This window comes from Aquarana catesbeiana, linkage group LG06 (genome assembly GCF_042186555.1).
Source record: "Aquarana catesbeiana isolate 2022-GZ linkage group LG06, ASM4218655v1, whole genome shotgun sequence".
In the NCBI taxonomy this organism is placed as follows: Eukaryota; Metazoa; Chordata; class Amphibia; order Anura; family Ranidae; genus Aquarana; species Aquarana catesbeiana.
Genome location: NC_133329.1, coordinates 119,761,660 through 119,780,598, shown reverse-complemented (window position 1 = coordinate 119,780,598; position 18,939 = coordinate 119,761,660). Strand labels below are relative to the sequence as shown.

Genomic DNA, 18,939 nt, shown 5'->3' with positions numbered 1-18,939 from the left:
CTGGCAGGCTCTGCACACGGGCTGTGCGAACACGGCGGAGCTCATCCTTAATCCCAAGTATCTCAAAATGTTACTTTGAGACCCAACCAACTAGGATCTGCAGATACTTTATTGGATGAACAGCATACTCTTTAGAAAATGGCTTTAAGAAAGTAGGCTCAGACTGTCATATCTATGCTGGATGTGCATGGAGAACACTTACGATGGTCTTATGGGTACACATAACAATATACTGTATTATGTATAGAGTATAAAAAAAAAAAGACCATGTATTTTACACAAAAGTGATGTAGATAGACTGCGCTTTCACCAGAAAAAACAAGGGGTGGGGTTAGGGGTTAGAGTGCATGTGTAGTGTGAGGAGAGAAGGTCGGGAGTCAGCTGTCTGTGAGGAGCTGTCATCAGTAACTCCAAATGCAAACTTTCTTGCTAGCAAAAGAGTTAGGATGGAGGATTGGTGGTATGAGTCAACAGGAGCTGAAATTAAAAGTCCATGTCCCTATACCCTGACTCACATGCTTCATGGACCACTGTGATGTGTTTCCTACATCGACATTTAAATGTCGATGCTACCTATCACGCGTAATAGCAACACAATGTTATTACTTATCTTGCTCCACTGCACATCAGGTATTGGCCTCATTTTGGGTTATTTCAACACACTACATTACCCCCCAGAGTGGACTTGGCCTTTAGTAGGAGTGCTGCTGATCTCCTCTAACCTGCAGTGATTGTTGCAGATACCAGTAATCAGCTACCAGCTTAAAAATAGCTTATTTGTAGAGCCTACATTTCACATGATCAATTGAAAAACATATCAGATTATTGTAGGGAGAATTCTCATGCTGGTAGCTGAGCAGCACTGACACTAAATGTGAGGTCTGGGTCCTGCTTCCAATGTTTGCGCAGCAGAATCATCAGTTCAGTCTACTTGTCCCATATAAGTCTAAGGGGTTTTACTGCATATGCACAAAAGACAAACAAGCCACAGGTAAACATTGTGGCATAACATCGGTGGACTTGTGCAAAACTGTGTGATTGCACAGCAGAGAAGGGGAGTCTTAGGTTAACTCAGTGGGGGAACGGGTGAGAAATGTACAGAAAATGCTGTATGAAAGTTTCATTTTTTTCCAAGTTACAATTACCGTAGTCATAAAGCAATTACATCCCTGGTTTTCAATATATTGCATGGAATTTAGTTTTACAATATACTGCATGACAATTATTTTTACATCAAACCTCCCAATCTATTCAGAGTTTTTATAAGTTAGAAGTTTCTTAAAACATATAGAAAGCAAATACCACCTGCCATTTTGGGAAGACCCTCTTTATAAACCTTCAGTCTTCCCACATCACACAGCTAACAGTGCCATTCCATTGCAGTGGGCTACATAGTTAACATGCGTTGCCTAAAGGTAGCTTTTTTATCAAGAATAGCTGTCAATATATGGCAACAGGAATAAAAGGTCTGCACTTTTTTTTTTTTTTATGTAGAGCACCACTATGTAACGCTGTGATATGTTTTAGTGTGAGTCCATTGGCACCTACTGTACTTGTACATCAGGGAACCATTCTAAATGAATGAGCATTGCAGCGTACAAAGTGCCATATGCTACCCTTGCATTAAAATGCACATTACTGCAATGCATACGTCTGAAGGCGCCCTAAAGCCTAACTATACTTTTGAATATATCTTTATCATATTGACCCTCTCCTCCCCATACTAACAAAACACCCTCGCACTTACCTTAGATCAGCGGATAATTTGGTTCAGGCGCCTGCACCATATAGATTGGTGTTCAGTCAGAGAAGCCTCTCTCCAGGCTTACATGTAGACAGCTTTAGCATTTGGGCCTATAAACTCTGTACCCCTGGCACTCTGCACCATGATATTAGATCTTCCTGACAACCAGTACCCCCAACACTGCACCCCTTGCAACCCTAACTTTGTACCTTACTATCTTCTCATCACCCATGAAACTGCACCCCAGCACCCCTGACACTGCACCTCAATACCCCAGGACACTGCACCTTTCTGACAGACAGCCTCCCCTCCACTACACCTGATTCCGAACCTCCCTGCCTCCCAGCACCCATGTGTAACTGTTGCAGTAAAATGCACATACTGCAATGAATAGGTCTGAAGAAGGCCTAAAGGCTAACTATAGTGTCCAATAATTGTAGCTCAGTGGCTAGGTGGTTAGCACTTACGCCTAGCATAGGGTCCTTGGATCAAAGTTACAGACTTACTAGGCCTGTTAAAAACACAATGAAGCTGAACTTTAGGCAAGCCGGTAAACACATGGCTGAAATATATACATGGATACGTATGTGCAAAAACAACGTGTTATTGATGTGATAAGTTTTGCGATACAGGTACCACTGTCAAACAGCATACAGATCTTTGACCTTTGCTGCAGTACCTTATATTAGACAGCATAGCCCAATCACAGCCCAAGGCCTGCATCACAGACTTTAGCACACTGATGTGGAAGACACAGTATACTTTCTTTATTTGATGTACTTATATTGCACTGACAATTTACACACCACTTTACACATTAGTCCCTGTCCTCAAAGCTTGAAATCTAATGTCCCTAACTCACAATCATATGTACACATACTAGGGCCAGGGTAGACAGGAGCTGATTAAACTACCAACAAGTCTTTGGCGTGTGGGAGGAAACTGGAGTACTCCGAGGAAAACCACGTAGCCACATATTTCTTTATTTTTATCATTTCTCTCAATATACAACTTCACTTCCATAAACCCTTCTACGTTATGAGAAAGCAGTCCTAAATTTAAGCCTTGTAACCTACAGGCAAATGCAATATAGAGTGCTTTAAAAAATACATTACATAAAAAAAGCAGACGTGATATTGGAAGAAAGCAGGCAATAACTTGCCAAGTATTCTTAAGCAGAGTTTTGTCTATTTCTTCTTTTCTTGTTGTTTTTATCCAGGAGTTTGTCAATTTCAACTGAAAAGGTGTTGTTATTGAGTGGATATGAGTTAGTCTCTGCATGTGTCATGCTGCATGGTTTATCAGTGACTTTATTAGACAAATGTTCTCAAAGGGCAAAGTTGGTTGCTTTACGTCTCTAACTCATTCCTTCCCTGCCGTGAAAGGTTCAAAAGCGAACTCATAAAAGCTGCAGAAAGTGATTTTGAATTTTGACAGCATTCCCAGTGAATCAAACCCCAACTCTGTAGATCGAAAGTTATTTGGAAAGAGAGAGAACAGCATGACACATAACAGAATTCAATAAGCCAGGGTGCTGGGTGATCACTAAAAAGTTGGCAGGGATTTTGGTGGGAAGCAAGACTCTCTTTTTAGCAGAGATCATTTTTAAGACAGTTCATGGATAAAACATAATTTTATAAGACTAAATAAACCCATAAAGTAGAAATAAGGGAATTAACAATCAAACAATATACTCCATAAGTGTATTCTGAAATAACCAATGCAGCATATATACTTGGGATAAGGATGGCCAGGACTATGACACAATGTACAAGGAAAAAAAAGCCTGAAGTGTAAAAAAACAAAAAAAAAAACCACTACACCCTACACTCTCTTATAAATCCTATCAAATGCTAGGACAGTACTAAAATGCCCGAAAAGACCCCTTTTTGGAAAAAACAGGCCAAACGGATTTCATTTTATGCCACTTTTTGGGGGAATGAAGAAACATGCTGTTATTGAGGGATGTTAAACATGGAGCTTGGTAATGGTGTACTAGATACATTAATGTATAGGTCATAGAAAGAGGGAAGAGGAAGTGAAGAGGTTAATGCACAGGTCACATCATGTGGAAGGATGGAGATGAGTGGTTAATGTGAAGATGTGTGGGATAAAGGAGGTATAGAGGTTATTACAGAGTACAAGTCACATACAGAGACAGGCTAGAGATCAGATGTGTGGGGGTTACTATTAAAGGGGTTGTAAAGGTATTTTTTTTTTCTTTAAAAATAACAAACATGTTATACTTACCTTCACTGTGCAGCTCGTTCTGCACAGAGTGGCCCCGAACCTACTTTTCTGGGGTCCCTCGGCGGCTATCTCGGCTCCTCCCCGCAATAACTAGCCACCTTAATGCGAGCTCCCTCGCATGGTGGATAGTTATTGCGGACGCGCTCCCGTGATACAGCCGGCGGCTATAGCCGCTCGCTGTATCACTCGGCCCCGCCCCCCGGCGCGCCGCGTCATTGGATGTGATTGACAGCAGCGCGAGCCAATGGCTGCGCTGCTTTCAATCCATCCACTATAGCCAATCAGCGACCAGGCTGATTGGCTGAATGGAGGTCGGGAACGCGCAGGCGAGTTTTTGAGGTGTCAGGTAAGTAAAACGGGGGGGCTGGGGGCGGCGGTATTATCAAAAGTTTTTTCACCTTAATGCATAGAATGTATACCTTTACAACCCCTTTAAGAATCCATTCCCCATTAAAGTGGTTGTAAACCCTAGCAAAAAAAAAAAAAAAACACCTGCAAGACAAAGGCATACTAGCTCATTATGTATTACTTAACTTAGATCGAAGCCCCCCCGCAGTGGTCCTCGTTCACCACTCCGACCGGCGACATCGCTCGCTCCCGGAGTTACTTCCGGGTATCGCGGGCTCTGGCGCTGTGATTGGCCAGAGTTGCGATGACGTCACTCCAGCGCATGCGCATGGGAGCCGCCAGTAACGGCACAGCCTAACTGAAGCAACGGCACGTACATGCCAATGCTTCAGTGCGCATGTGCCAATGACGTCGGCACATGCAAATACAGGGGATAGCTCCTAAACCGTTTAGGTTTAGGAGATATCCAGGGTAGCTACAGGTAAGCCTTATTATAGGCTTACCTGTAGCAAAAAGTGTGTTGTAAGGGTTTACAACCACTTTAACAAATTACTCTCCTTCCTCTTGTATAGAGAGGGATCAACCATGTAAAACCAGGATATCTGGAACAATGTGCTCTGGACTAATGACTGCAAAATATAGAGTTGCTTAGCCACAGTAGCAGTAGACAAAGAAAGCATTTTAGGAGAAGCAGATCATACCAACTGTGGTGGAAATGTTATGTTTTAGGGTTGCTTTGCTGCTTCAGAGTTTAGGCGGCTTGCAGTCAGCAATAAATTCTACATCATATCAAAATGTCCTCGATGAGCATGCAAGGTCACCTGTTTTGGAACTTAACCAGAAATGTATCTTTCAAAACACCCCAAAAAGCACGCTAGCAAATCCACCAAGGAGTGGCTCAGAAATAAGAAAAGGTTATAGACTGGCTTAGTCAGAGCCCTCATTTAAATCCAACTGAAATGTTGTTGCGGGATTTAAAGTGGGTAATGCATGCAAGGAATTTAAATGTAAAAAAAAAACGACTTGGGTGGACTCACAGGCCATCGGCGGTGAGTCAAACAGGCTTGCACTGTCTTAAGATAAACGACAGTATGGGAGTGGACCGTGCACTGGTGGACTTCCTCCTCAGATGGGGGACCCGGATCCTGCCTAGATGGTCCAAACGATCACCGGCCTTGTCAGCATTGATAAACCATGTATAGAGAAAAAACAACAAGGAGCCTCCACATGGTGTAAATCCAAATAGATCAATTGCCGTTTATTTGATCAATTACGATCATCAGAAAATCCATAAAAACGTCTAAAAATGGTAGAATCGATTCCAACAGTAAAAAGTAAGCATGGTATGGGTGGCTGGGTACAGCAAGGAGACCCGACGCGTTTCGTATTTACATTTAAATACTTTGCACAATTTGGTCAATTTGTAGTGTTGGCTGCTGTTTAATCTTTCTGATTGGCGCGGTATTCTTTATCCATTTTTTTAATGCATGCAAGGAAACCAATTAGCATCTTGTAGCCTGAAGAAATTTTGCATGAACGAGTGATCAGAAAATTCACTGAATCAGTTATGCAAAACCTCTACTAGAATTAATCTCTGCTAAAGGAGGCAACAACAACTACTGAGGCCAAATGTGGGGTTTTCCACAGTTCACATTGATGTCTATTAATATTTTTGCTGAATAAATGATAAAAAAAAAAAACGGTTTTCCGTGTGTTTCACCATTAACCTGTAGGTTCTTCTTGAATAAAGATTTCATGTTTGCCTGTTCAAATATAACGCTTTTGTCCGAGGGCTGGTTCACACCACAAAAAAGCACTCCAGGTCCGTTCCGGATGCGTTTTTGCATGTGTGCTTTCAACACCTTTTTAGGCACATTCTGGGGCGTTTTTGATGCATTTCTAGGTGCATTCCAGATGTTTTTTTTATTCTTTTCTCCAGTTTTTTTTTTCATTGTACTGGAGTCCGGTGTTTTTTTGATGCATTCCAGTATATTTTACGGTGTTCCAGTACAGTCCAGTGCAGAAAAAATGCAGCATGTTCTATTTTTTTTTCTGGAACTGGAAAGCCCTGGAACAGACCGCACTGGTGTGAACTATGCCATTGGAAACCATATAACCTACTTTACATGCATTTTTGAAGCAGAAAAAAAACATACTGGAGTGCATGTGGTGTGAACTGGCCTTTAATCTGAAATGTTTGCCTGTTCAAATATGAGCAAAATGTCAGAAATTGTCAGGGTCTTTGGCCTGTTGCATGAAATAACAGGTCCTTTTTGCCTGCCAGATAGTGGGTCCTGTATGCAGTAGAGACTTGTCAGCATTCTCCTGTAAGCCCAGGGAACTTTTTCAGAAGAGGATCAGTGCTAGACTGCAGAGTGGTGGATTTGCAAGAACAGAATCAGCATTTAAGTATTTTTTACTCCTTCAGGGCAATACATTTTTAGATGGTTTCTTAAGCTGAAGTTGGACTTTAAATGAATGTAAAACATTTGAACTGCAGAGATGACTGTAATGATTTACTAAACAGGTCAGCATGAGAATGGAGGGTATGGCAATATCCAGGCAATCGCATCCATTTTTCTAATTTTAAGATCTTAAAAAAAAAAATAAAAATAAATCTTAGGGACATCACTAGGCATCAGAGAAAAATCGCATGTTGCAGGGTATAAAGATACAATGGGTCACAACCATGTACCCTCCAAAAACTTTCTCCATTTACAGGAGTGTTATACAAAAAAACTACAAGATTAAATGAAAACGTATTATGTTGGGAATAGATGGTGTACAGGAAAGTAAAAAGGCATGCAATAGCTTTTGTTGATTTTATATAATTTGTTGCACAAGCATCTAAAATCCCTTAATACTGAGTATTCTGTAAAGCTTGCACAACAAAATATATTCAGTTAGCCAATAAGAGAGAAGACAGACAGCGAAAGAGGAACATTGCTTATACAGTGACATTATCTAACACGGGTGCCTTTAGCTGCTTCCTTTCTAACAAGCAAGAATTGATAACCGCGGAGTCATCTAATTTATCAGATTTTCCACTGAACAAAAAGGAGTTTAAATATTTAACCAAGTCTTTATAAAAAAAAAACTCTGGTATACAAAAGCTCACTTACATAAATAGGGAATGGAATAATAAAGAACCACCAATTGAAAACACTCAGGGGATAAATACATATAGGGGATAATGTACTGTGCCAAATTAGAACCACAAGAAAAACTCATCAATTTAGTGTCGAAACCGTTAGAAAAGATGCACAGGACCTTCCACAAAGAAAATAATTTACCTCTAAATTATACTAACAGTAGCTTAATACATATGTATTTATATATTACCTAAATACAACAAACGTTACATTCAGACCACCAAAACCCCCAAGACAAATATAAAATCTATTTTGTTACAAACATATTAAAATGTAATTCCCCTGTAAACATGATATAGGGCCCTGCATATTTACAACGCTCATATAGTGTATGTATATGCATTTTATTTGTCCCTCAATCAACACAGCAAATAAGGGAAAAAAAATAATCCCCGTGCATACATACAGTATATGAAGAGGTATGCAAGGCCCTGTGTCATGCATTTAGGGGTAATTATATTTTAACCAGTAAAATTGAGGGTAAGCACACTATACTACCTTAATCTCAATAGCTCAACTGTTATAAATCAATCTCATAAGAGGTCCAAACCTCTGTAGAGTGATATTAGTACAGGGAAAGCTGAGTGAAGATACAGTCCTCCTCCAACATCTGTGTAAAAGCTGTGCTCCGTTTGGGCAAAATCACAAAGCAGCACAATCATGGTGGTTACAAAGCAAAGGTTAAAAGCAAAAAGTAATAGTCTGCATATTAAGCACCTCTTCTGTTCCCATTTTGATGTGTCTACGTCCAGAAAATTGGCATCCCTGGTATTGTCCCTGGGAACCTAGTAGCATACAGTAAACCCTGCAGTGTGCAGGACCCAAACCATCAGTTGCTGTGTGCAGGTATCAGCCAAAACTGGCACTGCTTGGTCATGCACAGCAACCTGGAGTGATACGCAGCAAGGTTTTGGACTGTTGCTGCTTCAAGGCCTTCTCTGCTGTTGGGTGCCCAAGGGCAGTGCTGAGGATTTTTACAATCGTTTGTTTGCCCAGGAAAAAGAACAAGGGAGGTTGATGGATGGACGCCTGACTGTTAGGTTGGAGAAACCAGGTGCAACTAGTGATCCACCATCAAGGCAAAATTAGTAATATAATAAATATACTGCAGCTGCATTTGTTTCCCTGCAACCCGTGTGTAATGTGTTCCTTACCTGACCTTTGCATTAGGCTGGCCATACATTATACAATTTACTTGCATAATTTTTCTTTAGATTTACCAGATCCATATAATATGAGGTGACACCTAAACACTTTCAGTTTGTATGCAATCAGGCAGGTCCTTATACTACATAGTTGATGGTAAATCTAAAGGAAATTGAATAAGAAAATTGCATAATGTATGGCCAGCCTACCTCCTGACCTAACGTTTGCTCTCTGTGTTACTTATTTCTGACTCCTGCCCCCTTTGCATTACATTCTCCTGACCCCTGCACTCAGATACTTATGCCCGATACACACAATAAGATTATCGGACAAATGACCGTCTGTTTTTTTTTTTTGCATGCTAATCTCAGATCGAACCTGAAGAGTATACTAAAGTCATGAAAACTCAGACAGAATAATAATTTGGAAGTGATGTAATGCATTTGTATTGCATTTTCTAACGACAGCTGTACTGATTAAACGAAAATCGCACAATCTGGCATCGTACGAAAAAAAAATTTGTGCATGTCCAAACAGGTATTATCGGATGAACTGTCATGATTGGCTCTCAAAAGCTCTGTACTAACGATCTGATTATCGTACGATCAATTCATATAGTTACATAGTAGGTGAGGTTGAAAAAAGACACAAGTCCATCAAGTCCAACCTATGTGAATTCGAAAGCGGTATTTTTCTGATCGTATGTATGGGGCTTTACTCCTAACCTCTGCATTCCATGCGTTACTTACTCCTGACCCCTGAATTCTGTGTGTTATTTAGACCCAGTTTTTTTTTCCTAACGATACCCTTTATGCCCCTCCCACGGTGACCGCAATTAGGCCACAACCACAATTCACCGTGTCATTATTGTTCTGCTGATGGTGCTCATTTTGTTTTTATACCTTACAGTGGATGTAAACCCTCACATTTACCCAGTGAAGTGAACAGCCTCAGATGATACACAGAGATGAAACAAATCTCCCTACATATGTTTTATATTTATATCTCATGTCTTCAGCTTTATATACCGTTTAGAAAGTTCAGATTGTGTTAGGAGATTTTCTCTTCCTGTTTAACACAGAGTGTGAAGTCTGGGCATACAGCCAAGACAGCTGATTGGAGGAAAGGCACACATCCCCTCTCCAGCAAAGACTCTTAGAGGTTTTCTGTGACACGACAAGCTGCCTACTAATCTATTTATATCTCCCTCCCCGACACAAAATTCAGCCTGCTTTTATCTCATGTGTTGGAGAATTTGTCAGAAGTTATGCTGATAACAGAAGAACGGAGCAGGAGACAGATACGGGACATAGTGCTTTGAAGAGAGATAAGAAAACACTGCAGATATTATATGTGTCCAGCTCAAATTTCCTGAAATCGGGTTTACATCAACTTTAAGTGTCTGCATCTTCCTCCAAAAGTCTGTGACCAATTGTTTCCGGCCATGTTAAAAATGAAGGCACAATTTTGTGGGTGTAATCTAAAAGTGGGCGTGGTCAGTAACATCCCTGGATTTCACGTGTAAATCTGGTAACCTTACCACATAGAGACCGTATTGTTTTCCAATTAACTTTGCATTTTAGAAAAGGTACAGTTTTAAGGCTACACAGGTGATTTTACCCGCTCAACTTTAACTAAAATCTTATGATGTTTGTTTGTCTGCATCACATGACTAATATTAATCCCATGAAACTAACCTCCGAACAATAGCACAACAATATTGTGCAGTAATACAGTAAAAAGTGACTTTTGGACTAGGAGCTCTTTTTCAGTCCTTGAAATAACTGCCTTAAAACATGAATTTCCCTATTTTTTTTTTTAGGTAAACAGCAAAAAACATCTATCAATCTTACAGCCTGCATGTGCGGTATGAGGAAACAAGCACAGCTACCGTGGAACATTATACTATGAACAGGAGGTATTGAAGTGGAGGCAGTTTGAACATCATTTTGTAGTCAGTCTCACCCTCCGGATTACAGAAGCCTGCAGAGAGGAAAGCTTTACACTTGTATGTTTTTAAGAATTCATGGTTTTAAGGTGCGCCAAACATCGCACATCTCCTGCGCTACACACCAGTAGGTCAAAGAACACACTGTTTGCAAGTGACAAAGTGCTTGTCTGCAGTCAGCTTTCATTTCCCATTTGCTCGCCAAGAGCCGTGTCTTCACACTGTGCACATTGCTAGGCTGAATCATATGTAACCAATGTGACTAAAACACATATCGCTGTAGCCCAGCTAGTGTTAACCACCATATTTACTTCAGACTCCTTATTTATTTTATTATGACCCTTCAGACACTGGCTAGGGTTCTGATTCTATAGTCAAGGTGACAAATTTTTAGGAGTAAACGGCGTGTCGAAAAAAATATACGTTATGTGTGTGCCTGAGCGTGATGGATGGAAATTCCTTGAAATCAGCACAAGGAAGATGCGGCATCTCTCTCAGACTGACCCCAGAGCTAATCACTGGAGCCTGGAATTGTGATGTGCACTAGCTTACAACAGAGATTGTGCTTGATGTTCCTTGGCTTATACTTTACATTTACTGTATGATTAAGCAAGAAATACCTGAAAGCAGAAGATTTCAAAGGGAACTAAAGGACACTGGTACTTTTAACAAAATCAAGTGAAATTCAGGAAGAGGTTTATATTCCAATAGAATGTTTCAAGTAGAATTTGCCCGTCTGGTGGACTGCAAAATCGAGCAAAGAGAAAGAAAGACTTTACAGACTTGCAAAAAAATGGCTAACCAAATGCTTAAAGTTCTGACTCTGCAGGGAGTATTTGTTGGATCTCTGCAATGAAACCACTGCTTCCACACAGAGAGAAAGGATCCCACTCTCGAGCTTGTTGGCTGGGGACAGGTCTTTTTACTCAGGTAGTGGCTGGTTCAGAATGAAAAAAAAAAAAAAAAACAAACTGTAAAACTATCAATACACTAGTACAGTGATGGCGAACCTTGGCACCCCAGATGTTTTGGAACTACATTTCCCATGATGCTCCACTAAACTGCAGAGTGCATGAGAATCATGGGAAATGTAGTTCAAAAACATCTGGGGTGCCAAGGTTCGCCATCACTGCACTAGTAGAACTGTGTTTAAAAATGTTCGAATGCTCGGTCAATTTTGTAATCATGAATGAGGTCAAATCGATATTAATTTTTAACTGCAGTGACGAGAAAATTCAAGGAAGCAGCATGAAGAATTCTTTTCAAATTAATGACTGTCTAATGGTGAATATGATTTTTGTGTAGAAAAATTAATTCACTCAAAAATGTCATTGTAACCGCTTAAGCAAGGCCCCATAGCACATTCACTACTACACGGCATCCCTCCTGTGTAGAATCACGTATATACATATGTGATTCTGCACTGCAGCCTAGGTGGCACGCGCACAGCCATCGCTCTGCTTCTGGTGTGACAACTCACAGCAGAAGCCGATCGGCAGGTGCCGGGCACTGGATGTTTGGTGGCACCCACTGATTGTCAGGCAGAGACAAAAAATGGAGATCTGCCTATTTAAAAAAGGCAGATCTCCATTCTGACAGGGCAGAAGGGATGGATTTTGTGTCCCTGCAAAGCAGGGAATAAAATCCTTTACTTCCCTGAGTAAAAGCAGCACACATAGTACAGTAAAACACTGGCTAGGCACACATTTAACCCTTTGATCGCCCCACATGTTTAACCCTTGCCAACCAGTGTCATTAATACAGTGACAGTGCATATTTTCACCACTGTATTAGTGTCACTGGTTCCCACAAAGTGTCAGAGTCAGAATGTCCGCTGTAATATCGTATTTATACTATAAGTAGCTGATCATCGACATTACTAGTATAAATAAATAAAAATTCCAGTATATATCTCATAGTTTGTAGACGCTATAACTTTTGCGCAAACCAATCAATATACGCTTATTGGGATTTTTTTTTTACCAAAAATATGTAGATGATTACATATTGGTCTAAATTTATGAAGAAATTAGATTTACATTTTTTTTATTGGGTATGTTGTATAGCAGAAAGTAAAAAATATATATATTTTTTAAATTGTTGGCATTTTTTTTGTATATAGTGCAAATAAAAAAATGCATCAAATGCCACCAAAAGAAAGCTCTATTTGTGTGAAAAAAAAATCACATACATTTTATTTGGGTACAGCATTGCATGACTGCGCAATTGTCAGTAAAAATAACGCAGTGCCGTATCGCAAAAAATGGCCTGGTCATGAAGGGGGGTAAATCGTCCAGAAGTCAAGTGGTTAAGCAAACATTTTCTAAGTACTTTTGAGCAAGATTTGTCAAGTCATCTAATGTACTGATGAGAATTTTTGTATAAATGTTCATACAATGTTTGTTTGAAAATATAGTAATAAATGGCCAGTTTAAAACATTTAACGCTGTTTTGATACACCCGGAATATATTTAGCATTTTTAACCACTTATTCCAAATGGACATATAGTACCTGTATGTCCCTGGGTTTCAGTGGTTCGACCAGTCATGGCTACAGCTGCGGTCATGAATCTGATATCTTTTCTTTTTTTAGAGCTGGTGATGCTCTAAAAAGTAGACCTGACCCAAGTGCTTATATAGCTGCTGGATCACTTTTTTGAACATTTTATTTAAGAAAGAAAGGCAGCTTCCAAATATACATACATATACACAATAGGAAGTGTACCCAAGTTGATCTATCGACTTGGGTACACGATTTTGCATGCAATTGCTGCTGGCTATAGCCACTAGCAATAATCATAGGTTTACTGTTACACTTTATTTGCAGCTAAAAAAAAGGGCCCTAGTGTGAGAGAGATTAATTGTTTTCTTACAAAAGTGGCACACTGGTGTCAGTAAAATGTATAATGCCAATACCTGGTAATCAGGAATACATAAGGCACTGCTTTTGAGCCATTCTACCTTTGGGGTGCCCCTGATTTACCTGTGATAATTCATAACGGTCTGTGAACCTAAAAGAAATGTATTATGTATTGGAGATTAAGAAAGACATGTTTGAAGTCCAGCCTTAATGACAAACATGGCTACTTCCATAGATACAATAAAGAAATTAAGGTGGCCATACACTAATAGATTTTTCTACAACTCTACCAATATTAGTACAAAAATTCTCAGTACATTTGATGACTTGACAAATGTTTTTTGAAAAGGCTAAACATTTTTGTTTGCTTATAGTATTCTATTTTGTAATGAATGGACCTTCCCAAACAAAAAACACATACACATACTTTTCATTGCTGCTCCTTTGAATTACCTTGTCACCGTGGTCAAAAACAAACATCAGTTTGACTCCATTAATGAATACAAAATCAAACAAACATTCATTAAATTAGATTTTTCTAACAAAATTCTACTAGTGTATGAGCAGCTTTAGTATAAACTTGAAGGGATAGGAAATCATATATGGAGTAGAGAGTCTCCAGAAAAACAATTAAGTCACTACAGAGATAAGGTCTGGTGAGCTGCAATATACAGAATTTTAGTTTTTTGGGTTTGCATAGGATATATTACAAAAAGATTTTAATAATCTCACCTAAAAGATCATTCTAAAGGAATAACAGAAAAAAGCAAGACATATTAGAAGCCACTGCATGACAAAAGAAAACCAGAACATTTTTTTCTATTGTTATATGGAAAAAGTGCAACAGATTTCTCCATGTACGCTAAACTGTGTGGATGGAGGAATCTCCCATTTTTTCCATCTGACCATAGAAAATCTGCAGATAATCTATAGGTGTATGGCCAGTCTTAGCTGCAGATAACCAATAAACCAATAAAAAAAAGTTGGAGAAGTCATACCTTAAAAAGCAGGTTATCATCCTTATGCTCAGCATACATGGAGGTCAGACGGTACTGGTTCTCAGTAGTTATATCGATACGGTATCCGGTCAGCATGTAGCATACAGTCCGGAATTCATGGATTTTTTTCTGGAAGACTTCACGGAGTCTTTGGTTTTTCAGCTCAGCACTTTCTACTTGTTTCTTCAATTCTGTGCAATAGAGAAAAATCCCAATCAGAAAGAAACAGAAAGACGACACTAGAAAGTGAGAGAAGGAGATGTACATTTTTTAATCTGGACGACATTTATAAGCATCTATCAAACTTTGCCATTTGTAGTTTTCATGAAACAAACTAAATATTGAATTATACTGGATTGCAATTCAATCTTTACATCACCTTTAATTCACCTATTAACAACTACACACAAGTTACCTTTAAAACATTTATTTCAAGATTCAACAGAAAAACCATTTATCTTTTGCACGGCCTCCTATAGACTCACAACAGGTGCAAGCATATGTATAGAGACACTAAGAAAGCCTGACTGTGTTAATGATATTTGTTTTCATAAAGCCATTTTTCATTATTAGGTGCTACCATCAGCTCAGGAGGCATGATCACTAAAATATGGAAGAATACAGCATTTCATATTTAGATAGTATCACCAAGACATGCTAGTAAATCTCTGCTTGATTTTTTTTTTTGACAATTTGCAAATCACTTTCATAGCATAAACCCTTGGGTAACAAAATGCAAGCTGAAAAGCAGTAGCAAAATTATGAGAAGCTTAAAGGGAAAAAATTACTCACAAAAATACTTTATTTGTACAATTTAATGCCTACATGGCGGTATAACTGCTTCCCCCTATCTAGCTGTGGGGGTCTTTTTTTCTAGGAGAGACACACATATATATATATATATATATATATATATATATATATGTGTTCCCCTGAATGTGTGTGAGAAGGCCTCCTCTTACAATCCAAGAAACCAAAAGTGTGTTATACTGGTTTAACCCAAACTCTCCCAAGTATGTTCTTCTGTGATTGTGGTAGGTGTATTAAACTGTCAGCTCCTCTGGGGAAGGGACTGTGGTGAATAATTGTATGTACACGGCATACGATGTTAGCACTATATAAATATAGGAAATAACAGTATTTGCATATCGATTTAAGATTTGTGCCAATGGATTTATTCACTACATTGAATTTAAAGTGCATGTCCAGCCAAAATTGTATTTTTATTTTTAAATAGAATGGGGAAAGAATAGAACTACTTTTGAGTTTTTATGCTTCTGAGTCTTGTGGAGCCTGTCTACACCAATGCACAGAATTTTTCTTTAAGGGTTTTGAAACAAAATACAAACATGTAAATTAAGAAGCATTTTAACACCTTAAAGTGGTTGTAAACCCGGGTAACCAAAAAAAAAAAAAAAAACACCCTGCAAGACAAACCCTGCATAGCATACTAGCTCATTATGAATTACTTACCCAAGAACGAAGCCCCCGCAGCGGCCCTCGTCTCCTCCGGCCGGCGACATCTCTCCTGGAGGTTACTTCCAGGTATTGTGGCTCCGGCGATGTGATGGGCTGAACTTGCGATGACGTCACTCCCGAGCAAGCAGGAGCCGCCGGGAATGGCACAGTACAACTGAGGCAATGGCACGTACGTGCCATTGCTTCAGTTGGCTTAAGTGTGCATGTGCCGATGACGCTGGCACATGCAAATACAGGGATATCTCCTAAACCGCGCAGGTTTAGGAGATATCCAGTGCAGCTACAGGTAAGCCCAATTATAGGCTTGCCTGTAGTTTAAAGTGGTTGTAAAGGGTTTACAACCACTTTAACGCTGATGCCTCCCGACTCTTTAAGGGGTTTCTGATGCTGGGAGGCAGGGGTTTATAATCATGTGACCACCATGATTGGCCGTCACAGGGGTCACATGATCGGAAAGCTTTCCGAAGCTCACAGGGTGGACACACTCTAGGCACATGTTTGTTTACATTTAGGTATGCAAATATGCGGCCTCTCGGTGGGTGGGTCCTGATGCAGAGTGGCTGCATATTTGCATACCTAAATGTAAACAAACATGTGCCTAGAGTGTGTCCACCCTGTGCGCTTCCGGCACAGTTACCAGCGCCTAACGGAAAGCTTTCGATCATGTGACCCCTGTGACGGCCAATCATGGTTAACAAACAACCTCTTGGTTAGGCATCAGCATTTGTGGATGGATGTTATGATGCATATTGACATTCACTAAAAAAGTGCAATGCAACACACTTTTTTTATACTTTTCCATTGATTACATGGAAAACATATCAGGAGGAAAAACACAAAGGTATGACTACATCCTTTAATGTCCCGGTAGCAATGGTATCACTAGACAAAAAGTGAGGGAAAATCTGCAACAGGGAAAAAAAAGATAGCCATAAAAAATAAAAGCATTTTTGTTTCTACTGGAAATTGTTACTGTAAGAGTGAGGGTAAATCCCTCTAATGGGGCCCCACAAAGCATTAAAAACTCAACAGGGGCTCCAAACCTTCCCAACGCTATCCAAAACTAAAGAAAAAAAAACAACCCCCACTCTTTGGAACCAAAACTTACTGTATCTCGACTATCGTTCTGATCCCCACTAACACTTTGTTAAAACTGTAGTACTTCCAGGCATCAGAAAACACATGATACAGTGGGGATGGAAAGTATTCAGACCCCCTTAAATTTTTCAGTCTTTGCTATATTGCAGCCATTTGCTAAAATCATTTAAGTTCATTTTTTTTCCCTCATTAATGTACACACATCACCCCATATTGACAGAAAAACACAGAATTGTTGACATTTTTGCAGATTTATTAAAAAAGAAAAACTGAAATGTCACATGGTCCTAGGTATTCAGACCCTTTTCTGTGACACTCATATATTTACCTCAGGTGTTGTCCATTTCTTCCTATCATCCTTGAGATGGTTCTACGCCTTCATTTGAGTCCAGCTGTGTTTGATTATACCGATTGGACTTGATTAGGAAAGCCACACACCTGTCTATATAAGACCTTACAGCTCACAGTGCATGTCAGAGCAAATGAGAATCATGAGGTCAAAGGAACTGCCTGAAGAGCTCAGAGACAGAATTGTAGCAAGGCACAGATCTAGCCAAGGTTACAAAAAAGTTTCTGCTGCACTTAAGGTTCCTAAGAGCACAGTGGCCTCCGTAATCCTTAATTGGAAGACGTTTGGGACGACCAGAACCCTTCATAGAGCTGGCCGTCCGGCCAAACTGAGTTATCGGGGGAGAAAAGCCTTGGTGAGAGAGGTAAAGAAGAACCCAAAGATCACTGTGGCTGAGCTCCAGAGATGCAGGCGGGAGATGGGAGAAAGTTGTAGAAAGTCAACCATCACTGCAGCCCTCCACCAGTCGGGGCTTTATGGCAGAGTGGCCAAACGGAAGCCTCTCCTCTGCAAGACACATGAAAGCCCACATGGAGTTTTCTAAAAAAAAAAAAAAAAGAACACCTGAAGGACTCCAAGATGGTGAGAAATAAGATTCTCTGGTCTGATGAGACCAAGATAGAACTTTTTGGCCTTAATTCTAAGTGGTATGTGTGGAAAAAACCAGGCACTGCTCATCACCTGTCCAATACAGTCCCAACAGTGAAGCATGGTGGTGGCAGCATCATGCTGTGGGGGTGTTTTTCAGCTGCAGGGACAGGACGACTGGTTACAATCGAGGGAAAAATGAATGCGGCAAGTACAGGGATATCCTGGATGAAAACCTTCTCCAGAGTGCTCAGGACCTCAGACTGGGCCGAAGGTTTACCTTCCAACAAGACAATGACCCTAAGCACACAACTAAAATAATGAAGGAGTGGCTTCACAAAAACTTTGTGACTGTTCTTGAATGGCCCAGCCAGAGCCCTGACTTAAACCCAATTGAGCATCTCTGGAGAGACCTAAAAATGTCTGTCCACCAACGTTTACCATCCAACCTGACAGAACTGGAGAGGATCTGCAAGGAGGAATGGCAGAGGATCCCCAAATCCAGGTGTGAAAAACTTGTTGCATGTTTCCCAAAAAGACTCATTTATTTTATTTTATTTATTTCAGGTACTTATATAGCGCCGTCAATTTACGCAGCGCTTTACATATACATTATACATTCACATCAGTCCCTACACCCTCAAGGAGCTTACAATCTAAGGTCCCTAACTCACATTCATACATACTAGGGCCAATTTAGACAGGATCCAATTAACCTACCAGCATGTCTTTGGAGTGTGGGAGGAAACCGGAGTACCCGGAGGAAACCCACGCAGGCACAGGGAGAACATGCAAACTCCAGGCAGGTAGTGCCGTGGTTGGGATTCGAACCAGCGACCCTTTTTACTGCTAGGCGAGAGTGCTACCCACTACACCACTGTGCCGCCCATGACTCATGGCTGTATTAGATCAAAAGGGTGCTTCCACCAAATACTAAGCAAAGGGTCCAAATACTTAGGACCATGTGATATTTCAGTTT

General features: G+C 40.1%; 1 protein-coding gene across 1 annotated transcript in view; it reads right to left on the bottom strand.

The window, feature by feature from the left end:
* Window positions 1-18,939, bottom strand: part of MAD1L1 (mitotic arrest deficient 1 like 1) — a 1,251,441-nt gene that overhangs the window by 247,562 nt on the left and 984,940 nt on the right. Inside the window, exon 17 of the mRNA XM_073636726.1 lies at window positions 14,447-14,637. Coding sequence (XP_073492827.1) covers window positions 14,447-14,637 — 191 coding nt within the window. The remainder of the gene's footprint in view (window positions 1-14,446; window positions 14,638-18,939) is intronic.